Genomic DNA, 27373 nt, shown 5'->3' with positions numbered 1-27373 from the left:
ACGTGGGATTCCGCATCCCCGGCCACAAAGAGTCTGGACAGCATGGGTGGCACGGTGGCTAGGTGGAGGATGCGACAGGGAGCCCCTTCCGTGGCCACAAAAGGGGCGAAAAGCAGACTGTAGGGGGTGGGGGCAGAGGAAAGTTCAAGGGACTGAGCCGCAGCCCAGGAGTCCTTGATTCTCTCCAAGGATGAGTCTGCTTTGTCTCCAAAGAGACCGGGGCCATCAAAGGGCATGTCCATGAGTGATTGTTGGACATTCCCAGAAAAACCAGAAGTACGCAACCAGGCGTGGCATCGTAAGGCCACCGTCGTAGCAACCGATCTGCCCAGAGAGTCGGTCGTGTCCAGCCCACAACAAATCGTGAACTTTGCTGCATCTCTCCCATTGTTCACAGCTTGGGAGATGATAGCACAAGCCTCCTCCGGTATCTGCGCCAGGACTTGTGCAACCGTATCACACAAAGTGTGGGTATATGGCCCAAAAGGCATACAGTGTTCACAGACCGGACAGACTGGAAAAAGAAAACAACTTCTTACCAAACTGTTCCTGTCTTTTTGATTCACTTTCCGGTGGTGCGGAAGGAAATGTGCCTGAAGAAGAGGAAGCCTGGATGACAAGACTCTCACGCGTGAGGTGTTGGGACAGGAATTTAGGGTCATTCGGAGCGGGCCGATGGCGGCGTGCGATAGTTCTATTCACAGGAGCCCCTGTGTTGGGTTTGGACCAGGACATCGGTGAGGGCTTCCTTGAATGGCAAAAGGGGTTCTGAAGTAGAAGCCCCGGGCTGAAGCACCTCCGTCAGGAGATTTGACCTGACCTCTACAGTAGGAAGCTCAAGGCCAAGGACCTCAGCTACCCTACTGACCACCATAACATAAGTCGCTCCCTCTGCCATAGCCACGGTAGGAGGAGACAGCATGCCAGCATCAGGAGAAGTATCCAGACCACTGGCGTCACCCAATTCCTGAGCACAGCCCAAAGATGTTTCATCCGGGTATTCATAAGGGTCCAGGGACCCCCCCCTCCCCAAACCTTCCCCGTATTCATACCCATAGGAAAAAGGGTCCGAATCTGACCTGGGGTGAATAGGCCCCATCGAAGACAAAGGTGGCGTTGGCTGATGCCGCTCCGACTCGTCAGGGATAAGGATCGGGTCGACGTCGATAGTGGGCACTACCGACGTCGGGAGCATCGACACTCGACACAGCACATGGGAAGGTCTCATGGGTGCGAGCGGATCCGGAGGTGACCTCGGTGGCAGCAGCCAAAGCCCCCTGCATGGAACCCGAAGGCCCCTCAACCGAACCCCTTGCGTCCGAAGGTGCTATATCGGGGTCGGTCGGCCCAAAGATGAGACGCATGGCCTCATAAAATTCTTTAAGCTGGGCGGGGCTTGCTCCGTCTCCGGGAAACTCGGGGAAGCGCAGAGCCGACCCAGACACAGGCTACGAGGACGGAGGCCTTGAGCATCGACACTCTTCCCGTGTCGCGTCAGCCAATCGACGGGGCGAGGTCGGAGAATGATGGGATCTCTTCGACTTCTTCTTCTTACCTTGACCAAAGGATTTTGAAGAAGATGAGTGGTGATGGCTTCGTGAACGGTCTTGAGACCTTCCTCTCGATCGAGACCGTGACTTATGCGGAGTCGAGTGCCGGGCCACCATTAGCTTTAGGGACCGCTCCCTCAAAGCCTTCGGCTCCATGGCCTGGCACTCGGAGCACGACTTCGGGTCGTGGTCTTGCTCAAGAAACCACAGACAAACCCGATGAGGATCCGTCACCGACATCGTGCAGTGACAGTCCTCGCACAGCTTGAAACCGGTCTTTGGGGACATCCTCAATGCACCAAATATCTCACTGAAAAACTCTACAAAACGGTTGAAGTCAGTCAAAAACAGACCAGGGTAGCTCTTCTCCGGATCAGCGCAGGGCGCAGAAAGTAAAGAACTGATGTCACTGCGCGATGGAGGTGTCTATTTACTACTCCCAACATCATCACGGCGACTACGACGCCAACGACACCCGCGGAGAAGACTGACGCCACCTACCGGTGTGCAAGGGTATTGCTCAAAGAAAAATCTCCAGATCCAGTCTGATGCCTGGGGGAAATTCTAAGGTAAGGAATCTACAACTAGAAGTCTCTATCAGATATACTTAATTAAGTCTTAGCTCTTGTCTGATGCTATATGCTGATGACACACTGCTTTTTATTGAACTGCAACAGCTGCACCCTCTATCTGCTGCTAAAAGTGGGCCATATCTGGTGACAACCAATAAATGGATGGGTCTTAACTGTTTAAAATTAAATGCAAATATGGCAGAGCTTTTGATCATAGAGAAACAGGAGCAACGCTGGAAGAACGGTGTCTGACCAACATGCAAAAGTATCTCCGTCTTACCCTGGCAAAAGTGAAATCCTTGCGGGTGAGCACAGATCAAGAGTTCTCACTTAGACATCTGGAAGGGGGGGAGTTTATATCTTTTGAGGACCTGCAGACTGAATACAATATGAGAGAATTGGAATGCTTTAAATTTCTACAACTAAGCCATGCGTTACGTTGCCATATGACGGAAAGGGATGCACTCCTGGAATCGTTCCCACTGGAAGATCGCTTATTGTTAGATCCAATGCCGGACAAAAGTATTTCACTGATATACCAAAAGTTAATGAACAACTCCCCAGACCCTCTGTGCACGCTGAAGGAAGCCAGGGAGGGTGACGTGGGACTGCTTGGGGAGGATGAATGGGCAGAGGGAACTCAATCGCAATAGGAGTATGGTTCAGATTAATACAACTCCTGATATTGCACAGGGCATTTAACTCCCGCACACTACTGTATCGACTGGGGCGTTGTGATTCTGCCCATTGTGTTACAGACTGCAGAGGGGTGGGGGTCCTTTTTTCATATCCTATGGGCCTGTCCCATAATTCAGGAATACTGGTGAAAGGTGACGAACATAATGACTGGGGTCACCGGGCACACTGTGCAACTGGAAGCCCGCTGGCTTATCCTACACACAAGGGGAGAGGAGGGGTGGCCCAGGCATAAGAAGACGTGGTTAATGTTGGCAGTGGGGGTGGCGAAGCAAAACATAGAGAGGTCATGGGGAATAAATGACCCCGCCCACCCCCCTGGGATACAGGAGTGGGAGAGAGACATGGATTGGTGCCAAAGACCTGAGCAAGTAGTTTATAAACGTAGAGGATGTCTGAGAAAATACAAAAAGATTTGGAATTCTTAGATAATGTACAGGGAAGGAGGGCAGGGCTGGAGGGATGCCTAGGGATGGTCAGTACTTCTAAAAATCATTGTAAGACAATATTAAAATAAGACGAGGAGAGGTGTGTGGTTCTCTTTTTTGACTGTGTTGACATACTGATACATGATAATGTCAAGTTAGTGTACTGAGCAAAATTTAAATAAAAAGATTACATAAAAAAGAGATCTCACTAAAATCCCACGTCTCTCAAAGTGGGAGTCGCTGAAGGCAACTGTTTAGGCGCAGTCCCTTCTTCTACCAACATGAGGCACCACAGTGGATAGTGAGGGATCATTCAGCGCTCTCAGCTCCTTCAATCCCTCCCTCCTCCTGAAAGCACTAGGCTTCTGGGATGTAAAAAGCTGGCTGGCTGGAGGGAGTTCTCATCCGGTGCAGTTCCTGCCTCTACGGGTAGGGGCGCTGCTTGGCATCATGCTAGAGCTCACAGTTCTCTGTTGCTCTGGGAGGCAGTCTTGGTAATTTTTGATGTTTGCTCAAAAGGTTCTGTGTGCACTGCTAACAGGAAGATGTGATTTCAACACATACTTCCGCTGTGCCCCCAACATTACGCTCTCGCTTCATCATAAAGCACCCTAATCCCTTCTGGTCACAGTGGTCGCCCACCCCCTTTTACTCACCTCATAGGGGGTCAACAGAGGACGAGCGAAGGATGTGCCCCAATCTATGGACAGCCTCGGGCACGCCACCTGGACCCACCTAGAAAGTAAAGAAGACAGGTTAGTGGCCCTGCTGGCGGCCGGAGACGTCCATTCCAAGAAGTGAAAGGAGACCCTGCCATTGTCACAGCATGCAATGAAAGCAGCTCGGGGCGTCAGTCCTACGCTGCAGCCGCTCCTGCTCTCCAGCGCGCGCACCCACAGCCCTGCTCACAGAGTATTATGTCCTGCTGCACGTGCACACGCACAGTCCACCTCACACACTGTTATGGCCTGCTGCACGCCCTGCAGTCCTGCTCACACTCAGCTATTACAGCACTGTGGTTGACACACCGCCGGTGACACGAGCATCCCTTCCTCTACGGTGGTAGACAGGGAAGCTGTCCACACTTTCACATGCGACACGAGCGATTCTGACATCCATCACTCCTTGCTGCCCCGGACTGAGGACAGACATAGAACCCCTGTAGCTCATCCTATCCCCACCTGTAGCACCCACTGGTATTACAGCACTGGGGGTCAAACACTACCCAGTGACACAAACATCCCTTCCTCTCCAGTGGTAGCCAGAGATGCTATTCTCACTTTCACATGACACAAGCGGTTCTGACGTACATCACAAATTGCTGCCCCGAACCTAGGGCTGAAATAGAGTCCCTCTAACTCATTCTATCCCCAGCTGCAGCACCCACAGACAATAGAACGCTGGGGTTCACACACCCGTGATAGCCAGGGACATCCACTAGTGGCACAGCCATTCTGGCATGCAGCGTTATTTGTTTTCCAGGACTGAACCCGGCATAGACAAATGCTAACAATTCTTATCCCTACTCGCAGCATCCACGGCGTTTGCAGCACTGGGGTCCACACAGGGCGAGGTAACGCAGGCAATCCTGACTTGCACCATCCCTGGCTCCCCAGAATGGGGACCCACGAACAGAACTACTAACAAGACACCTGATCCTGCCCTGCAGTCAGGGCTTTATGTTAGAGGGTCCCATATGCAGCAATCTGACAGATCCAACCATGACCCGCAATACCCCTTCTAAAACTGGGCACCACTGATGCAAACCCCATGCTATGCCAGTGCTCTTACCCAAACACAACTCTGCCCGAACAGCATCCGTGAATATTCCGTAACTGGGACCCACACACAGAATTGGCAATCCACATCACCGCTGACCTGCAGCACCTCTGCCCTATCACACATCTCGATTCATGCCTGGAAACCCCATGCAATGCCAATTCTCGTGCCCAAACACAATTCTGCCCAAGCGACTCCACCGACATTCAATATCCCTGAATATTCCATAACTGGAACCCACACACACAACTGGCAGTTCACGGCACTGCTGTTCTGAGCACCCCTGCTCTACTCACACATTTCAATTCATGCCTGCAAAGCCCATGCAATGCCAGTACTCACACCCAAACACAACTCTGTCATTGCACATCATTCTAGAGATGCAAGGCCACTGGCTACTACAAAACTGGAGCGATACACAGCTCTGCCAGCTCACCTCAATGTTGCCATCTAACGCCCTTATACTCACACACAGCTCCCAGAGCACCTCACGAATGGCAGCAAACCCCACAGCTGTTACACCACTAGGAATGAAATACGACTCTGTCCATGCAACGCAATCCTGACCTGCATTTTACAACTTAAATCCACACCTACTATGAAGCTGTGATCATACGGTACATTTTTTCAGTTGTATATAGCGCGAACTCGTCCCGAAGGTATTGGAGCGCTCTACATGGGTACTAGTTTAGTTACACAAGGGCACATTCATTTTTGGCAGGCACGGGGAGATTAAGTGATTTGCCCAGAATCACAGGACGTTGAGCCGACGCCGAGACTCCTCCACTAGCTCCAAAGTCTGCGGCTCCTGCCGTTACCACACCGTCTCCCCAATACGGGCGTGTATTATTACCACGATTGATTGGATTTGTTTAACAATAGTGCTTTATGCAATGTGTCCCCAAGCCTGTCTACGTGATGGATTAATTACTGTAAATGCTGCTCACTGTTGTGTCTACAGAATGGTAAACACACACACGCTTACCAGGGACAATTTACTTCAGTGCTGGCCTGCAGCCCTGTGTTCTGTACACACAATTATACGAATTCATGTCATTCCAGGCCTTAAAAGTCGATGGTATTCCAGTCCCGGGGCCCAAACAACCCTGCCGGTGTGGCTCAGTCCTGCACTGCAACACCACTAGCAGCTGTTGTACATCTAGAGGTGCCAATTCGCCTAAATACTGATTCACAGCACCTCAGCTGCACGTGAACAGCCCTGTCAATGCATATCAGTCATGGACAGCAGACACCCATGTTATTAGAATACTCAGTCCTGCCCACGGCTCAGCTATTGGCGCTCGAACCTGTCGATCACACGCAGCTCTGTCAGCAGATCCCAACACTGACACTCCACTCTTCCAGGCACCTCTGACCTGTGATCCCTCCCCCTCCCCCCCCCCCCCCTACACACACACACACAGCAGCTCCTTAACGCGGGAGGGAATAATGAACGATTTAAGACACATTTAGAGCACGAATAAAACGAGGAGGAGAAAGAGGCGGGGGTAGGGCGCCGAGAAGAGGCACCTCCGGTGGTGACAGAAATAATACTGTCTAGGAGCTGCAGCTGAGATGCAAGCAGGTCAGGATGAAGGGGCCTCCCTGGGACCCTCAGAAAGGCTGGGATAAATGAGTCCAGGAACAACGCTCATATGTCACTGCCTGGCCCTGTGCACCCCGCCAGCTCCACGGCACCCCTAACTCCAGGAGTTCAAGGACACCAAGGTGTACTGCCAGCATCGTTAGCAGCGTGCAGGGCCGGGGCTGCACATATGCTCAGTGATGTGCAGAGAGAAGAAAACCGACAGCAACCGTGTGCAGTGCCGAGCTCGCAGGTAGAAGAGCTGTTGGCATGCTGCACCGTGCAGAGTGTGTGGTTGGAGGGCTGCTGTCATTGTATGGAACCTATGTCGAGTGATCGATGTAATAGGCGAGTAGGCTGAAACTGAGTTGAATGTAGAAATTGTGACTTTCCCCTGTAAAGTGGGAAAGTGGAGTCACGCTAATCTAGCAGGAGAGGAGAGGCCTTGGCCTGTCACTGACCATGCGAGGTCCATGACCTGTGTAGTGTACTTGAGGAGTGCACCAAGAATGCCTTCATTGTGGGCAGAGGACATATGCCCCTGTCCTAGGTGTAACAGTGGTGGCAGCCTACGTTTTTTTTTTTTACTGTATGACCTTTCTTTATCTGACCCAGTAAGAGTGTGGCCTACTTACTCCACAAGGAGGAGGATGAGGACAGCTTCCCCAGGTAGTGAAAGTGTGTTTTCCACCTTCCCTCGGCTGATGGTTTGTGATCCACACACTGAACTGAGGATGAAGACAGGGCTATCCTTAAAAATTCCAAGAACACTTTGTTAGCAAAGGCCTGCTTATGCATTTTCCCCTCAGGATTTCCATTTGATGGACAGTAGGATATCAGATTCTGTTTTTTAAGTTGGGTCAGACCTGCCTTGCTCTCTTTCTCTGATTATTGCTAAGGAAAGATTGATAACAACCAGGTCAACTTAATCGTGCCCATGTGATGGGTGCTTCTGCTTGGAGGCAGCCCTAGTGCCACCTGGTATGAGACACATCACTTTGCACATAGGCTGTGATGTAGAAAGAATAGGAACACATCCCATACATCACATACATACAAACGTAAGTTCCCAAATCCCAATACAAACATTTTAGGCTAGGGATAGTTGTAAACTAATGTAAGTAGTGAAAGGCTTAATACATGACATGCTAAAAAAAAAGAAAGACTGTGGGTTCAATAGAAAAGGCAGGTCATATTTAGGACAAACACTTATTACTTAGGAAACTTATACACATGCTGCATTGTTAAGTTAGCTGTGCTGAAACACACAAGAGGCCCAAGCCACATTAGAATGAGAGTTTTTCTTTAAAGCTGCACCAACTGTTGCTTTCAAAATGTTCACTTAGCACGAACAGGGTGGAACAAAAGGGTGTATCCTGCCTTAGCACAAGGGTCTTAAAAACCACAAGTCATTCATATTTTGGTGAGGGGAACTGTGTAAGGGTCAGATAAGCATTAGCACAAGGCAGGGCTACCGTGCGCATCATGTAACATATAATCACTTGTTGTACAGAAAAGATAGAGATGCAGAATGACGTAAATGTTACTTACCCACCCATGAGGTGACCAGTTAACGTGCATGTGCTCTTGTCAAGAGGTACCCCTCCCCTATTATCTGTACTGTTTGTTCTTGCTTACGTCAATGCTGAACTTGTCAGCATAGTTTTTTGTGGTTTTTACAGTTTATATACCACTGCTTGTGAACTAGAACTTTGAACTTCAGCCATGGCCTCTACGTTGAGACTGCCTGTTGTTCCCAGCTGAAAATTGATTAAACCTATATTATTGTGTCAAATTGATCTGTCTTATTTTAGTAACAGATTTCCCTCTAACAGCTGTGTCTGGGGAGCAGATGGAGAATGATCCTTGAAAGACAACACCTAGCATCAGTTCTGAAGTTTGAGACAGTACAGCCACATGTGTATAAATGTAGGAACCAAACCACCCACATATGTTCGAGTTTTCCATTTCCAAGTAAGGGAGTGCACTGCACAGTACTCGAAGAGCTGTGGTGTAACTGAGGTTATTGTCTGCCTGATAGCCAGTCACCAGAGGTGGAAATACATCATCAAAGTTTGCACTTTCTGCTGGAAAGCCCTAGATCCTAGAAGCCTGCCTTCTCCCTGAGAGGAGGCAGGAGTATGCCTGGAGGAGCGACTGTCCAGGAGGAGAAGCCAATCATGTTTCTGGTATGTGAAGCATCCACAGAAAGTGGCACTATGGGAGAGCAAAGCCAGGAGAGACCTGGATTCATGAGGGTTTCCCTGGTCTCCCTGTCTAGTTCTTACCTGTGAACTGTCGTATAGGCTGTACCAACCAGACATTGCTGCAGCTGCTGTCCACTGTGGTCATGACTCTGTGTGGCTGCCACTCAATGCATCTCACTGTGGTGTGAAGCTGATCATCCTGAAAAGCTGTAACTGCACTTCACCACTGTAAGCCTGATTGAAATGGTAGGCAACTGGCCACTGTAACACTGACCAGCCTGAGAAGGGCATAAAATAATCTTCTTGCTGTGAACATGATCAGCCTGGAAGGCAGTGCTGCATGCCGCAGCTGTGAACCTGACCAGCTGAAGAGGCCACGTCTGCTGCAAGCCGGGACTGTGACACCTGGACTACAACTGCATCCACCATGCAATGTTGGCATCAGGGAAAAGTTACCACAAGCACAGGTTGAACTCATCTTACCACCTGATCTGTAGAGTGGTGTGCAGGCATTGTGAGGCTCCCCTTGTGACCAGAGCCCACAGGCTGAGATACAATCAAAGGCAAACAAGCGCATGAACCTGATGCTTTCTACCTGATGTAAATCAAGGGTATGACTGAGTGACTTAGTCGCATTTCTAAGCCTCACGGGGTAACTATAATAATCTGCACCTGTGCCAAATTTCTGCCCCTGCAAATAGATACTGGTGAATACAGAACCTAGCTATCACCTGGTGGGGGTGGGTGGGGTTAGTAAAATACAAGGGCGTACTGCCACCTGAAGTTCACCACCAGCGATTCTGTAGTATTTATGTCTGTTGTATTATTAGAGTAATTGTTTTTACTAAAAGACAATCACTGGGCTGGACACTGATGTTATTATTGCATATTATTGTATCTGTTGGTTGATTGTTGGGTTCTGAGCTGTTACGCCCCACACTACCTCCCTGATAAACCTTGAGCTTCATGCCCTCACCCCGCTGAGAATCAAGTGCAGAGAGGATTGTGCATGGCCAATTTTGCAGAGCCAGTATAGTAAGGATCTCAGGTGCAAACTACCTCAGTCGCCACGTTTGAGCTCTGTCCTGTGCACTCCTCCACCCTAAACAGGGACTGACATGCCCTGAATAAGATGGCCGATTGGCACTATAATCTTGTAGCCCTTTTGTGTATGTGCTGGCAGTGCCAGCTGAGGGTCTGCTGATACAAGCCTCCCACACCCCTCCTAAATGTGTTCGAATCGTGCGCTTTATGGGCGTAGTCTGTTCTCCTGATACACAAACTTTAAATAGATTCCTTTCTCTTCTGAGGGCAAGGCCAGACATACAAAAGGTTTTTGCAGCTGTAAAGCCTGTGCTACACAAAGTGATATACTTTGCAAGTGAAAAACTTAACAGACAATGTATTTAAGTCAAAATGCCAAGACGCAAATTGCTTTGCAGGTCAACACTGAGACTCCTTCTGAGTCTCAAGGAAAAGGGGCAGTAAAGGAGCATCAGTCCTTCTTTACAGCTCACAAGACAATGTGTCACAGATTTGTGAGCATTCACATGGTTGCATATCACTGAATGCGGAGATCAATTAGTAACTATACAAAAATGTAAGCTGTAGGCAAGGAGTCGCCTCCATTCTGTCTGTGGTAGCTGTTGGCATCGGAGATAGCAGATTGTGTTCCAATCGACTGCTGCATGCTCGGCCTGATGTCCCTTTGCACTGTGCCCTATGTGGTTGCTACTGCAGCCCAGTGTCCATTGGCACCCTTTCTCTAAGTAATTTGACCTAGAGAATAGGCACTTTGTAAATTCAAATGCAAGAAGGTGGGTATGCTTTCGCTTTCAGGACTATATCTCTGCACTTTAAGCATGCACAGGAATTTAAAAAGAACACTCTGCCGCACCAGAATTTGCAAGGCAGGGTTTCTAAGAATCTTTACGAATTGTTGCTTGTGCTGTGTGGGTACACCAAGCAAAGTGCAAAACATTGGCTGGGGTACAAGGCAGACACTGAGTTTACAATGTAAACCTTCCAACCATACATCTGGCCTCAAGACGTGAATCCTAAATGTGCAACTAAACTGTGAGAAGCAATACTTTGAAGTAGTTTTTGAAGTAGTCTGAAAGATCCTCTAGCAAGGTCCTTCCAGTAGCCTAACATTAGAACATAAGCATCTTGGGGGCTCTCCTGCCTCAGCTGGCCAGGAGAATTTCTTACATAGGAGAACAGAGGACACTGAAGGGCACACATGTAGAAGTAAAAAAATGCATTTAAGGAGAATACTTGACAGGGCTTCAAAGGAGGCGCTGAGAAAGGGAGCAATAATGTGAAATAAGTACCAAAATGTCCACTCTACAGCTGGAACACTGCTGCACAGGGCACACTGAAGGTCGATACAAGTCGAAAGTGGACACACGTAGTTGAAGCCTCCTTTTTAGAGATAAGGTGCCCCCTCCAGCCTAGGCTTGGCGGTGTCCTGCTTATAATGAACTGGCATCATGTACCAATTATGAATGCCATTATGCATACTTTAAATGTGGCTTCATGGTGTTTAGCTCCACGTCTCCTCATGCCTCGGCAGCCACCTCTTATCGTTCAGAATGGCCAATGAATGAGGGGTGTCCTTTCATAAGAAATACATGTACCTTTGGCACAACAATTCAGTCAGCATTGCTCCAGCAACCAATCTCACAGTTTGACACGCCTAACCCACTTGCATGACCCTTAAAAATGACAGATGAAGATGTCAACCTTCTCATTATGCTCAAGATACCATACTGCCCTTGAGCAACAATTCTCTGGGGTCGATCCCGGGCAACAATCCCCAGGCAACAGGTATCTTGTCCTGGAAATGGTGTTCCCTTTTTGCCCCATTTGGGGGGTGGGGGCAGGGTTGGAAACACATATGTCAGAAGCTCGGGCTCCCTCGGCTAGTTTTCCAGAAAACTGACAGCCTGCTAGTGGCCCACGCAACACTGGGGTAAAAAAGGGTTCAAGTAAGGCCATCATGTGTCTAACTGTAAGATGTACAGTTCCTTAAGAGCATTAAAAACACAACTTAAGCAATACTAACCCCACCTTCTCCTATGACCAAAGAGAGAATTACCACAATAAAATAATACAGTTAGAGTTATTAACTACAACTTTGATAAAACACTTTGAGAACATTCCTCACTTACAAGGCAAATTTAAAGAGGAGGGTGGATGAATTTATCAAGGTGCCAATTAGGTCCTTCAGGAAACCGAAGGGGAGCCACAAAAGGGTGAACCCTCATACTCCTGGAGCTTTATAGCCCCTGAGACACCCCAAGGATCATGACCAACACACCACTGATGACGCCCTTTCGGCTAACCCCACTTCAATAAGATGTGCTGAGGAATAACAAAGAGCGGAAGAAGCTAGAAGCTCTAAACACAACAAACATACAGTGTTGCACATCGATGATTGTGGGACCACTTTGCCTGCCCAGCCTAATTGTGTTCCCACCACCAGTTTCTTTGATTGAATTGGTGATGCACGGATTTTTGTGGTTTCTGTAAAGCGCCATAAAGCAAGGATGCCATTACAGAGTGCAGACAAAACAAACACGATCACACCTCATGAACCACCTTAGATTTGTATGTATTACAAACAATGTCCTTCAGCTTGATGAGTACCAAATATAAATTACAGCTTTAAGAGCAACTGGCTTGTAATATCTGCATTCTTCCATTCATGTGTAAATGTAAAGCAGGAGTGTACATTTGTTCATTGCTTTATACTATGAAAATGTATATTTATAGATATGCAGATTACGCTTTGAAGCAGCCTTGCATACTGTCTATAACAGTCAGTGCTTTGCTTTCAGAGGCAAGTAGATGTAAATGTACAGATGTGAACATATTTAGTGTATTACATTCATTGTATGCTTATATTCATATACCACATATGGCATCAGCTCTATATCCTGTGATTCCAGGCAAATCACTTAATCTCCTTGTGTCTTTAAAAAAAAAATACATGCGACTTCCTATAATGTAACTAGTGCGCGTGTATAAAGCACTTCAATACCTTTGGATCAAGTTCGCACTATACAGAACATGTGTAGGAAGTTGGCTCTGTATGTGCTATTTCAAAGTAAGGAATAGCATGCACAGAGTCCAAGGGTTCCCCTTAGAGGTAAAATAGTGGTAAAAAGAGATAATACTAATGCTCTATTTTGTGGTAGTGTGGTCGAGCAGTAGGCTTATCCAAGGAGTAGTGTTAAGCATTTGTTGTACATACACATAGACAATAAATGAGGTACACACACTCAGAGACAAATCCAGCCGATAGGTTTTTATATAGAAAAATATCTTTTCTTAGTTTATTTTAAGAACCACAGGTTCAAATTCTACATGTAATAGCTCATTCGAAAGGTATTGCAGGTAAGTACTTTAGGAACTTCAAATCATCAAAATTGCATGTATACTTTTCAAGTTATTCACAAATAGCTGTTTTAAAAGTGGACACTTAGTGCAATTTTCACAGTTCCTAGGGGAGGTAAGTATTTGTTAGTTTTACCAGGTAAGTAAGACACTTACAGGGTTCAGTTCTTGGTCCAAGGTAGCCCACCGTTGGGGGTTCAGAGCAACCCCAAAGTCACCACACCAGCAGCTCAGGGCCGGTCAGGTGCAGAGTTCAAAGTGGTGCCCAAAACACATAGGCTAGAATGGAGAGAAGGGGGTGCCCCGGTTCCGGTCTGCTTGCAGGTAAGTACCCGCGTCTTCGGAGGGCAGACCAGGGGGGTTTTGTAGGGCACCGGGGGGGACACAAGTCCACACAGAAATTTCACCCTCAGCGGCGCGGGGGCGGCCGGGTGCAGTGTAGAAACAAGCGTCGGGTTCGCAATGTTAGTCTATGAGAGATCTCGGGATCTCTTCAGCGCTGCAGGCAGGCAAGGGGGGGGTTCCTCGGGGAAACCTCCACTTGGGCAAGGGAGAGGGACTCCTGGGGGTCACTCCTCCAGTGAAAGTCCGGTCCTTCAGGTCCTGGGGGCTGCGGGTGCAGGGTCTCTCCCAGGTGTCGGGACTTAGGTTTCAGAGAGTCGCGGTCAGGGGAAGCCTCGGGATTCCCTCTGCAGGCGGCGCTGTGGGGGCTCAGGGGGGACAGGGTTTGGTACTCACAGTATCAGAGTAGTCCTGGGGTCCCTCCTGAGGTGTCGGATCTCCACCAGCCGAGTCGGGGTCGCCGGGTGCAGTGTTGCAAGTCTCACGCTTCTTGCGGGGAGCTTGCAGGGATCTTTAAAGTTGCTGGAAACAAAGTTGCAGCTTTTCTTGGAGCAGGTCCGCTGTCCTCGGGAGTTTCTTGTCTTTTCGAAGCAGGGGCAGTCCTCAGAGGATGTCGAGGTCGCTGGTCCCTTCGGAAGGCGTCGCTGGAGCAGGATCTTTGGAAGGCAGGAGACAGGCCGGTGAGTTTCTGGAGCCAAGGCAGTTGTCGTCTTCTGGTCTTCCGCTGCAGGGGTTTTCAGCTGGGCAGTCCTTCTTCTTGTTGCAGGAATCTAATTTTCTAGGGTTCAGGGTAGCCCTTAAATACTAAATTTAAGGGCGTGTTTAGGTCTGGGGGGTTAGTAGCCAATGGCTACTAGCCCTGAGGGTGGGTACACCCTCTTTGTGCCTCCTCCCAAGGGGAGGGGGTCACAATCCTAACCCTATTGGGGGAATCCTCCATCTGCAAGATGGAGGATTTCTAAAAGTTAGAGTCACCTCAGCTCAGGACACCTTAGGGGCTGTCCTGACTGGCCAGTGACTCCTCCTTGTTTTTCTCATTATTTTCTCCGGCCTTGCCGCCAAAAGTGGGGCCTGGCCGGAGGGGGCGGGCAACTCCACTAGCTGGAGTGTCCTGCTGGGTTGGCACAAAGGAGGTGAGCCTTTGAGGCTCACCGCCAGGTGTGACAAGTCCTGCCTGGGAGAGGTGTTAGCATCTCCACCCAGTGCAGGCTTTGTTACTGGCCTCAGAGTGACAAAGGCACTCTCCCCATGGGGCCAGCAACATGTCTCGGTTTGTGGCAGGCTGCTAAAACTAGTCAGCCTACACAGATAGTCGGTTAAGTTTCAGGGGGCACCTCTAAGGTGCCCTCTGTGGTGTATTTTACAATAAAATGTACACTGGCATCAGTGTGCATTTATTGTGCTGAGAAGTTTGATACCAAACTTCCCAGTTTTCAGTGTAGCCATTATGGTGCTGTGGAGTTCGTGTTTGACAGACTCCCAGACCATATACTCTTATGGCTACCCTGCACTTACAATGTCTAAGGTTTTGTTTAGACACTGTAGGGGTACCATGCTCATGCACTGGTACCCTCACCTATGGTATAGTGCACCCTGCCTTAGGGCTGTAAGGCCTGCTAGAGGGGTGTCTTACCTATACTGCATAGGCAGTGAGAGGCTGGCATGGCACCCTGAGGGGAGTGCCATGTCGACTTACTCGTTTTGTCCTCACTAGCACACACAAGCTGGTAAGCAGTGTGTCTGTGCTGAGTGAGAGGTCTCCAGGGTGGCATAAGACATGCTGCAGCCCTTAGAGACCTTCCTTGGCATCAGGGCCCTTGGTACTAGAGGTACCAGTTACAAGGGACTTATCTGGATGCCAGGGTCTGCCAATTGTGGATACAAAAGTACAGGTTAGGGAAAGAACACTGGTGCTGGGGCCTGGTTAGCAGGCCTCAGCACACTTTCAATTGTAAACATAGCATCAGCAAAGGCAAAAAGTCAGGGGGCAACCATGCCAAGGAGGCATTTCCTTACACAACCCCCCCCCAAACGAAAGAGGATGAGACTAACCTTTCCCAAGAGAGTCTTCATTTTCTAAGTGGAAGAACCTGGAAAGGCCATCTGCATTGGCATGGGCAGTCCCAGGTCTGTGTTCCACTATAAAGTCCATTCCCTGTAGGGAGATGGACCACCTCAACAGTTTAGGATTTTCACCTTTCATTTGCATCAGCCATTTGAGAGGTCTGTGGTCAGTTTGAACTAGGAAGTGAGTCCCAAAGAGGTATGGTCTCAGCTTCTTCAGGGACCAAACCACAGCAAAGGCCTCCCTCTCAATGGCACTCCAACGCTGCTCCCTGGGGAGTAACCTCCTGCTAATGAAAGCAACAGGCTGGTCAAGGCCATCATCGTTTGTTTGGGACAAAACTGCCCCTATCCCATGTTCAGAGGCATCAGTCTGCACAATGAACTGCTTAGAATAATCTGGAGCCTTGAGAACTGGTGCTGAGCACATTGCCTGTTTCAGGGTGTCAAAGGCCTGTTGGCAGTCCACAGTCCAGTTTACTTTCTTGGGCATTTTCTTGGAGGTGAGTTCAGTGAGGGCTGTCACAATGGATCCATATCCCTTCACAAACCTCCTGTAGTACCCAGTCAAGCCAAGGAATGCCCTGACTTGAGTCTGGGTTTTTGGAGCTACCCAGTCCAGAATAGTCTGGATCTTGGGTTGGAGTGGCTGAACTTGGCCTCCACCTACAAGGTGTCCCAAGTAAACCACAGTTCCCTGCCCTATCTGGCATTTGGATGCCTTGATAGAGAGGCCTGCAGATTGCAGAGCCTTCAAAACCTTCCTCAGGTGGACCAGGTGATCCTGCCAGGTGGAGCTAAAGACAGCAATATCATCAAGATAAGCTGTGCTAAAGGACTCCAAGCCAGCAAGGACTTGATTCACCAACCTTTGGAAGGTGGCAGGGGCATTCTTTAAACCAAAGGGCATAACAGTAAACTGATAATGCCCATCAGGTGTGGAGAATGCTGTCTTTTCTTTTGCTCCAGGTGCCATTTTTATTTGCCAGTACCCTGCTGTCAAGTCAAAGGTACTTAGAAATTTGGCAGCACCTAATTTATCAATGAGCTCATCAGCTCTTGGAATTGGATGAGCATCTGTCTTGGTGACAGAATTGAGCCCTCTGTAGTCCACACAAAACCTCATCTCTTTCTTTCCATCTGTGGTGTGAGGTTTGGGGACTAAGACCACTGGGCTAGCCCAGGGGCTGTCAGAGCGCTCAATGACTCCCAATTCCAGCATCTTGTGGACTTCCACCTTGATGCTTTCCTTAACATGGTCAGACTGTCTAAAGATTTTGTTCTTGACAGGCATGCTGTCTCCTGTGTCCACATCATGGGTACACAGGTGTGTCTGACCAGGGGTTAAGGAGAAGAGTTCAGGAAACTGTTGTAGGACTCTCCTACAATCAGCTTGCTGTTGGCCAGAGAGGGTGTCTGAGTAGATCACTCCATCTACTGTACCATCTTTTGGGTCTGATGACAGAAGATCAGGGAGAGGTTCACTCTCTGCCTCCTGATCCTCATCTGTTACCATCAACAGATTGACATCAGCCCTGTCGTGGAAGAGTTTAAGGCGGTTTACATGGATCACCCTCTTGGGGCTCCTGCTTGTGCCCAGGTCCACCAAGTAGGTGACCTGACTCTTCCTCTCTAGTACTGGGTAAGGGCCACTCCATTTGTCCTGGAGTGCCCTGGGAGCCACAGGCTCCAGAACCCAGACTTTCTGTCCTGGTTGGAACTCAACCAGTGCAGCCTTTTGGTCATACCAAAACTTCTGGAGTTGTTGGCTGGCCTCAAGGTTTTTGGTTGCCTTTTCCATGTACTCTGCCATTCTAGAGCGAAGGCCAAGTACATAGTCCACTATGTCCTGTTTAGGCTCATGGAGAGGTCTCTCCCAGCCTTCTTTAACAAGGGCAAGTGGTCCCCTTACAGGATGACCAAACAGAAGTTCAAAGGGTGAGAACCCTACTCCCTTCTGTGGTACCTCCCTGTAAGCGAAAAGCAGACATGGCAGGAGGACATCCCATCTCCTTTTGAGTTTTTCTGGGAGCCCCATGATCATGCCCTTTAATGTCTTGTTGAATCTCTCAACTAAGCCATTAGTTTGTGGATGGTAAGGTGTAGTGAATTTATAAGTCACTCCACACTCATTCCACATGTGCTTTAGGTATGCTGACATGAAGTTGGTACCTCTGTCAGATACCACCTCCTTAGGGAAACCCACTCTGGTAAAGATACCAATGAGGGCCTTGGCTACTGCAGGGGCAGTAGTCGACCTAAGGGGAATAGCTTCAGGATACCTGGTAGCATGATCCACTACTACCAGGATATACATATTTCCTGAGGCTGTGGGAGGTTCCAGTGGACCAACTATGTCCACACCCACTCTTTCAAAGGGCACCCCCACCACTGGAAGTGGAATGAGGGGGGCCTTTGGATGCCCACCTGTCTTACCACTGGCTTGACAGGTGGGGCAGGAGAGGCAAAACTCCTTAACCATGTTGGACATATTGGGCCAGTAGAAGTGGTTGACTAACCTCTCCCACGTCTTGGTTTGTCCCAAATGTCCAGCAAGGGGAATGTCATGGGCCAATGTTAGGATGAACTCTCTGAACAGCTGAGGCACTACCACTCTCCTAGTGGCACCAGGTTTGGGGTCTCTGGCCTCAGTGTACAGGAGCCCATCTTCCCAATAGACCCTATGTGTTCCATTTTTCTTGCCTTTGGACTCTTCAGCAGCTTGCTGCCTAAGGCCTTCAAGAGAGGGACAGGTTTCTTGTCCCTTACACAGCTCTTCCCTGGAGGGTCCCCCTGGGCCTAAGAGCTCAACCTGATAAGGTTCAAGCTCCAAAGGCTCAGTTCCCTCAGAGGGCAGAACTTCTTCCTGAGAAGAGAGGTTCCCTTTCTTTTGCTGTGTTGCCGTTGGTTTCCCCACTGACTTTCCTGTTCTCTTGGTAGGCTGGGCCATTTTTCCAGACTCCAGCTCTACTTTTTCACCCTGTGCCTTGCATTGTGCTCTTGTTTTCACACACACCAGTTCAGGGATACCCAGCATTGCTGCATGGGTTTTTAGCTCTACCTCAGCCCATGCTGAGGACTCCAGGTCATTTCCAAGCAGACAGTCCACTGGGATATTTGAGGAGACCACCACCTGTTTCAGGCCATTGACCCCTCCCCATTCTAAAGTAACCATTGCCATGGGATGTACTTTTCTCTGATTGTCAGCGTTGGTGACTGTGTAAGTCTTTCCAGTCAGGTATTGGCCAGGGGAAACCAGTTTCTCTGTCACCATGGTGACACTGGCACCTGTATCCCTCAGGCCCTCTATTCTAGTCCCATTAATTAAGAGTTGCTGTCTGTATTTTTGCATGTTAGGCGGCCAGACAGCTAGTGTGGCTAAATCCACCCCACCCTCAGAAACTAGAGTAGCTTCAGTGTGGACCCTGATTTGCTCTGGGCACACTGTTGATCCCACTTGGAGACTAGCCATGCCAGTGTTACCTGGATGGGAGTTTGGAGTGGAACCTTTCTTGGGACAGGCCTTGTCTCCAGTTTGGTGTCCATGCTGTTTACAGCTATGACACCAGGCCTTTTTGGGATCAAAGTTTTTACCCTTGTACCCATTGTTTTGTGAAGAGGCTCTGGGCCCACCCTCCTGTGCAGGTTTTTGGGGGCCTGTAGAAGACTCTTTACTATTTTTAGTTTTGGTTGTCTCATCACCCTTCTGCTGGGGAGTCTTTGTGACCCCTTTCTTTTGGTCACCCCCTGTTGAAGTCTTGGACACCCTTGTCTTGACCCAATGGTCCGCCTTCTTTCCCAATTCTTGGGGAGAAATTGGTCCTAGGTCTACCAGATGCTGATGCAGTTTATCATTGAAACAATTACTTAACAGGTGTTCTTTCACAAATAAATTGTACAGCCCATCATAATTACTTACACCACTGCCTTGAATCCAACCATCTAGTGTTTTCACTGAGTAGTCAACAAAGTCAACCCAGGTCTGGCTCGAGGATTTTTGAGCCCCCCTGAACCTAATCCTGTACTCCTCAGTGGAGAATCCAAAGCCCTCAATCAGGGTACCCTTCATGAGGTCATAAGATTCTGCATCTTGTCCAGAGAGTGTGAGGAGTCTATCCCTACACTTTCCTGTGAACATTTCCCAAAGGAGAGCACCCCAGTGAGATCTGTTCACTTTTCTGGTTACACAAGCCCTCTCAAAAGCTGTGAACCATTTGGTGATGTCATCACCATCTTCATATTTAGTTACAATCCCTTTGGGGATTTTCAACATGTCAGGAGAATCTCTGACCCTATTTATGTTGCTGCCACCATTGATGGGTCCTAGGCCCATCTCTTGTCTTTCCCTCTCTATGGCTAGGATCTGTCTTTCCAAAGCCAATCTTTTGGCCATCCTGGCTAACTGGATGTCCTCTTCACTGGAGTTATCCTCAGTGATTTCAGAGTTGTTGGTCCCTCCTGTGAGGGAACCAGCATCTCTGACTATTATTTGTGGAGTCAGGGCTTGAGAAGCCCTGCTCTCCCTAAGTAGGACTGGAGGGGGGGAATTTCCCTCCAAGTCACTATCTTCATCCTCTGAGTTGCCATCCTCAGAGGGGTTGGCCTTTTCAAACTCTGCCAAAAGCTCCTGGAGCTGTACTTTGGTAGGTTTGGGGCCCATTGCTATTTTCTTTAGTTTACAGAGTGACCTTAGCTCTCTCATCTGTAGATGGAGGTAAGGTGTGGTGTCGAGTTCCACCACATTCACATCTGTGCTAGACATTATGCTTCTAAAAGTTGGAATACTTTTTAAGAAACTAAAACTGGTTCTAGAATCTAATTCAAACTTTTACAAACTTTTAAACTCTAAAAGAAATGCTAAACAGGGACTTAACACACAAGGCCCTAGCAGGACTTTTAAGAATTTAGAAAACTTTTCAAATTGCAAAAATCAATTTCTAATGACAATTTTGGAATTTGTCGTGTGATCAGGTATTGGCTGAGTAGTCCAGCAAATGCAAAGTCTTGTACCCCACCGCTGATCCACCAATGTAGGAAGTTGGCTCTGTATGTGCTATTTCAAAGTAAGGAATAGCATGCACAGAGTCCAAGGGTTCCCCTTAGAGGTAAAATAGTGGTAAAAAGAGATAATACTAATGCTCTATTTTGTGGTAGTGTGGTCGAGCAGTAGGCTTATCCAAGGAGTAGTGTTAAGCATTTGTTGTACATACACATAGACAATAAATGAGGTACACACACTCAGAGACAAATCCAGCCGATAGGTTTTTATATAGAAAAATATCTTTTCTTAGTTTATTTTAAGAACCACAGGTTCAAATTCTACATGTAATAGCTCATTCGAAAGGTATTGCAGGTAAGTACTTTAGGAACTTCAAATCATCAAAATTGCATGTATACTTTTCAAGTTATTCACAAATAGCTGTTTTAAAAGTGGACACTTAGTGCAATTTTCACAGTTCCTAGGGGAGGTAAGTATTTGTTAGTTTTACCAGGTAAGTAAGACACTTACAGGGTTCAGTTCTTGGTCCAAGGTAGCCCACCGTTGGGGGTTCAGAGCAACCCCAAAGTCACCACACCAGCAGCTCAGGGCCGGTCAGGTGCAGAGTTCAAAGTGGTGCCCAAAACACATAGGCTAGAATGGAGAGAAGGGGGTGCCCCGGTTCCGGTCTGCTTGCAGGTAAGTACCCGCGTCTTCGGAGGGCAGACCAGGGGGGTTTTGTAGGGCACCGGGGGGGACACAAGTCCACACAGAAATTTCACCCTCAGCGGCGCGGGGGCGGCCGGGTGCAGTGTAGAAACAAGCGTCGGGTTCGCAATGTTAGTCTATGAGAGATCTCGGGATCTCTTCAGCGCTGCAGGCAGGCAAGGGGGGGGTTCCTCGGGGAAACCTCCACTTGGGCAAGGGAGAGGGACTCCTGGGGGTCACTCCTCCAGTGAAAGTCCGGTCCTTCAGGTCCTGGGGGCTGCGGGTGCAGGGTCTCTCCCAGGTGTCGGGACTTAGGTTTCAGAGAGTCGCGGTCAGGGGAAGCCTCGGGATTCCCTCTGCAGGCGGCGCTGTGGGGGCTCAGGGGGGACAGGGTTTGGTACTCACAGTATCAGAGTAGTCCTGGGGTCCCTCCTGAGGTGTCGGATCTCCACCAGCCGAGTCGGGGTCGCCGGGTGCAGTGTTGCAAGTCTCACGCTTCTTGCGGGGAGCTTGCAGGGATCTTTAAAGTTGCTGGAAACAAAGTTGCAGCTTTTCTTGGAGCAGGTCCGCTGTCCTCTGGAGTTTCTTGTCTTTTCGAAGCAGGGGCAGTCCTCAGAGGATGTCGAGGTCGCTGGTCCCTTCGGAAGGCGTCGCTGGAGCAGGATCTTTGGAAGGCAGGAGACAGGCCGGTGAGTTTCTGGAGCCAAGGCAGTTGTCGTCTTCTGGTCTTCCGCTGCAGGGGTTTTCAGCTGGGCAGTCCTTCTTCTTGTTGCAGGAATCTAATTTTCTAGGGTTCAGGGTAGCCCTTAAATACTAAATTTAAGGGCGTGTTTAGGTCTGGGGGGTTAGTAGCCAATGGCTACTAGCCCTGAGGGTGGGTACACCCTCTTTGTGCCTCCTCCCAAGGGGAGGGGGTCACAATCCTAACCCTATTGGGGGAATCCTCCATCTGCAAGATGGAGGATTTCTAAAAGTTAGAGTCACCTCAGCTCAGGACACCTTAGGGGCTGTCCTGACTGGCCAGTGACTCCTCCTTGTTTTTCTCATTATTTTCTCCGGCCTTGCCGCCAAAAGTGGGGCCTGGCCGGAGGGGGCGGGCAACTCCACTAGCTGGAGTGTCCTGCTGGGTTGGCACAAAGGAGGTGAGCCTTTGAGGCTCACCGCCAGGTGTGACAAGTCCTGCCTGGGAGAGGTGTTAGCATCTCCACCCAGTGCAGGCTTTGTTACTGGCCTCAGAGTGACAAAGGCACTCTCCCCATGGGGCCAGCAACATGTCTCGGTTTGTGGCAGGCTGCTAAAACTAGTCAGCCTACACAGATAGTCGGTTAAGTTTCAGGGGGCACCTCTAAGGTGCCCTCTGTGGTGTATTTTACAATAAAATGTACACTGGCATCAGTGTGCATTTATTGTGCTGAGAAGTTTGATACCAAACTTCCCAGTTTTCAGTGTAGCCATTATGGTGCTGTGGAGTTCGTGTTTGACAGACTCCCAGACCATATACTCTTATGGCTACCCTGCACTTACAATGTCTAAGGTTTTGTTTAGACACTGTAGGGGTACCATGCTCATGCACTGGTACCCTCACCTATGGTATAGTGCACCCTGCCTTAGGGCTGTAAGGCCTGCTAGAGGGGTGTCTTACCTATACTGCATAGGCAGTGAGAGGCTGGCATGGCACCCTGAGGGGAGTGCCATGTCGACTTACTCGTTTTGTCCTCACTAGCACACACAAGCTGGTAAGCAGTGTGTCTGTGCTGAGTGAGAGGTCTCCAGGGTGGCATAAGACATGCTGCAGCCCTTAGAGACCTTCCTTGGCATCAGGGCCCTTGGTACTAGAGGTACCAGTTACAAGGGACTTATCTGGATGCCAGGGTCTGCCAATTGTGGATACAAAAGTACAGGTTAGGGAAAGAACACTGGTGCTGGGGCCTGGTTAGCAGGCCTCAGCACACTTTCAATTGTAAACATAGCATCAGCAAAGGCAAAAAGTCAGGGGGCAACCATGCCAAGGAGGCATTTCCTTACAACATGCAAAAAAAAAAAATCACATAGAGGAAAAAACAAAGCTTTAATATTAAAAGACAAATACCCATTGAGTGGCTGATTTGTAAAAAAGTAAAACCAAAACAGCAGAATAAATCACAGTTTAGCTTCTTAAATTGTGATAATAGGCAAATATGTCTTCCAAAGCACTTTTTTCTTTATTACAGCGTATGAAAGCGCTTTGAAACATGCGAGTTCAGAATACTAGTTGTACAAGAACCTATTGTGTTTCATTTAATAGACTATAATGTTGTTCTATAATAACCTGGGCCACACACATGGTTTAAACAACAACTGTCTTGTCTTTTGGTTCACTAATGGTTCAACTTTAAAATCAATCACTTTTAATAAGCACTTCTCAGTGCAGTGCTATAACGTGATGTATTCATGTCAAAACTTCCACATGTTAAAGAAATACAATTTTTTGAATTCTGAAGCAACATTATCAACTTTTACGTGATGTTTGTTGTATAATTTACATTTCACATATTTTCGGGGCTCAGCTCGTGCAGGGGCTCTGAAAGCTGAACCAGGCTCTAGCTCGGCTGTTAATTTGTTGGCTTGCTCACCTTTAACTATGACACGGATGTAACATTTTCTGTAACGTCACTGCATGTAATTTCACTCCTTGATGTAATTGCAAAAGCACCGGTGCTAGTTAGCCCACTATTTTTTCTCCAAACTGTGCCTCTCACTGCTACCTACCAGGCGCCTCTCTGCGCTTGTACATTGGCAGAGCAGCACATTCAGTTCTGGTCTCAAGCACATTACCACGAATTTGTCTTGTTTTTCACTTCCCTTCCTATATTTTTGTCCTTTTACCTACTCACCTCCGCCTCCCCAACACCTGCGAGTGGTGATGGTAAGGAAGGGGGGCTGGCGGTGGGGGTCAGGAGAAGGTCCCTCTGGAGTTCGGATGGAGGAATTAGCCGCCAAGATGGGCCAGGCTGTCAGTCTGACCCAAAATAATGAAATTAGAGAGATTTATCCCTGTAATAGTCTCGGACGAACTCTCTCATAAAACTCAACCCACGGCCACTCACAGCCCCACAGGGAGCATGGCAGCAAAGAGAGGGGACAGAGAAGTGAGCTCAGAACAGACATGGAGGAGGAGGGAGACAGCAAGAGGAGATGGGCAGGGATGGAGGGAATCGGAGAGGGGAGGAGAAGAGAAAAGCCACACTTGAGGAGTATTAAAATGAGAACTGAGAAGAAGGTCGGACGAGAGATGGGGTGGAGCAACACTGAGGAGAGATGTAGAGGAGAAATAGCGGGTGTTGCGAGGAAGTGAGAACAAAGGAGAACACAAAGGTGAAGAATAAATAAGAAAAAGGGTGAAGAAGCAATGAGAAGCTGAACCACGGCTTGACATGGTGTAATAAAACGTCATCGTTTTTTTGTTTTGTTACTAAACTGGAATGTGTATCCATTTTATTTTGTAAGGTATCTTTTATTGTTATGCAAAACTCCAAGTGACTGAATGCAAATTACAACCTGAAACAACGAGGGTGGAGGAGAACGGAGGCCAAAGGACAGGGATGGAAAAAGCACCAGGTACCAGAAGTACGACGACCGGGTTCATAAAAATCAGTCGCAAAATGCGCACCGAGTTTTTGCAAATCCAATTTGATTGAAAACTATGTGCAAAATAGGCAAGATTAGTGGAGAACGGACCTACCTGCCCAATGAATATTAATTTGCAACACAGTGTGACAGGCTGCCAATTCAGGGAAGGTGACCCACAAAGGACGGGAGACCACCATGACAGTCTTTGCATTTCAAAAGTGATTTTTTTTTTAGCAGCTCAATTTCTTTTAAGGAAACTGGGCTGCTTTTGAAAGGAAAATAAAAGTTTTTACTTTTGAAAGACTTTAGTGAGAGTTAGCAGGTGTCCCTTGGACCACTGACTACTCCTCCGAAGCTCCAGGCCAAATTCTCAAAGTGGAAGGGATCTAAAGGGGACCCTTTCCCTGTTGCCAATAAGTTACCACTCCAACTTGGGACACTAACTTATCAGTGGGTTGCAACCAGATCTACAGATCGCAAACCATTTTTGCATACGAGACCGAACTGCAGTTTGAAAAAGATGCCCTGAACAAGAAGGGAAAGGGAATGGACAAAACAGACATTGTAGGTAAAATGAGGGGAGGGGTGGAAAACGGAGGAAAGGGTTGAAAAATCCAGAAGAGGGTTGAGGAACTAAAAGTTGGATAACTAACTGAAGGGTTAGGCAAACCTGTGAGCTGACAAGCGGGGAGAGAAGGGTGGAGAAAAAAGATGAGCTGTGAACATGGGAAAATGGGTGTTGAGGGAATTAAGGAAAGAGAGGAGGTAGAACAAACGCGCAAAAGGTGAGGCGCTGGAAAGGAGAGATGTTCATGGGACACAGAGAGGGTGAAAAACAGGGGAGGGGGCGAAGTAGACAGGCGGTGTATTTATCAGTCGAGAAGGAGGGGACATACCGGAGGGGCTGAAGGAGAACTCGAGCTGCAACTGAGAGAAAGCCAAGGCCTGTGTTGGTGAAATGAGGAAGGGGGATAAAATCGTCCAGAGACCAAAAAGGGGCAAAAACAGGAGGGGGACGTGGGGGCCGGGGCAAAAGCTGGGTGAGGGGTGGACGTCCACGCTGCGACAATAACACACCATGAATTCTGCCACTACATAGTGAGGCTGCATATAAGGCCACGTGTACGTTTAGTGATATGACACGTGTACACTCTAGGCGCGATGCTCTTGGCACTGCAGCGTGTGAGCCATGCCTTTGTGCTGACGTTGGCCACCCCTCGCACCACAAAGCGCATGAAAGCCGCCAGTACCAGCTTCTGTCCGAGCCGGCATCCCCTGGGCCCTGACAGCGGAGGTGAAGCGTGTATTTACAAGCAGGGCTGGAAGAGACATGTTTTCGGTGCCCAGTAAGAGACGGCCGGGCCGGATCGATGCTCTGAGTTGTGATTGTCAGGAGGGCCTCCGCATCCAGCTCGGTAATGAGCTCGGCTCGTCTCGGTGTAAAGGAGCGCCCAGGCCTGCAAAGGTCAGCTCCCAGGCAATGATGGAGCCCAATTAGGAGGCAGGGCGCGAGGAGGGGGCCCCGAGGGGGTGGGGGGGCTGGCTGTAGTAAACAGGACATCAGAACAGTGGACATCGTCCCGAGACTGCCGCTCCCGCAGCATCCACGGGGTACAAGGTGAGATGTTGTCTTGTAAGGTGGTTTCTTCTATGAGGCCCAGGCTGCAAAGGAATCCGTAACGATCAAAGATGGGCCGACGGGAATATATTTTCTTGTCTCACATCAGATCTATGACAACCTGGCTTGCGCTACCCAATGTTTTCTTTTTTCTTCTACAAACTGTGGACAGTCATAGGTCTTTGGGCTTCCCACAGAACGAGTTGAACCAATTCAGGGGAAGTTTGTGCGTGCGGGGCGAGCTGGGTATTAATCCTCTCTTGCCTGCTGGGGTTACTCTGAACAAGATTGTGGGGTTCTTGACATTTATTATGTGTAGGAAACAGACCTCCAGCAAAATAACTTGTTTCCTCTTCTTCCACACGCAAAATGTTTTTTTCCCGTCACCTCTCATATACAGTCAATCAGCTTTTAAGGTTTTTGCCACCCGCCCCCTCCCATTGTGTACCAGAGATTCTTATGGCGATTGCCCCCCCCCCCTCCCCCCACCCGTGCTTCAGGCCTCTGGTAGAAGCTCATATTCCATTTGAAGGCACAAATCCGAACATGTGTGCAGTTGATCCATCCTGCATTTTTTCCCTGTAAATTCCTTTTTTTCACCCTGTGGTCTGTGAACCACACGGAACTAACTCTCCTTGCTTTGGAGCCCTAAACTCCTATAGGCAACGCTTAATTTGAGCCAGTGGTGACAGACAGGACTTATTTTATCTCATGAGATTTGGACCCAGGGCAAGAGAGTGTTAAACACACAAGGGGTAGGTAGGAAGAGACAAACAGGAAAAAACGTGATAAGGGGAGAACGAGGAGATGGCAAGAGTGAGATGCAGGGACAGGGT

General features: G+C 48.7%; 1 protein-coding gene across 3 annotated transcripts in view; it reads right to left on the bottom strand.

The window, feature by feature from the left end:
- Positions 1-27373, bottom strand: part of DPH1 (diphthamide biosynthesis 1) — a 1238545-nt gene that overhangs the window by 135772 nt on the left and 1075400 nt on the right. For all 3 annotated transcript variants that reach the window (XM_069226145.1, XM_069226146.1, XM_069226147.1), the window contains one exon: positions 3903-3981. In XM_069226145.1, the coding sequence (XP_069082246.1) occupies positions 3903-3981 (79 nt within the window). The remainder of the gene's footprint in view (positions 1-3902; positions 3982-27373) is intronic.

Source organism: Pleurodeles waltl, chromosome 3_1, assembly GCF_031143425.1.
Source record: "Pleurodeles waltl isolate 20211129_DDA chromosome 3_1, aPleWal1.hap1.20221129, whole genome shotgun sequence".
NCBI lineage: Eukaryota > Metazoa > Chordata > Amphibia > Caudata > Salamandridae > Pleurodeles > Pleurodeles waltl.
This window is presented reverse-complemented; position numbering and strand designations above follow the sequence as displayed.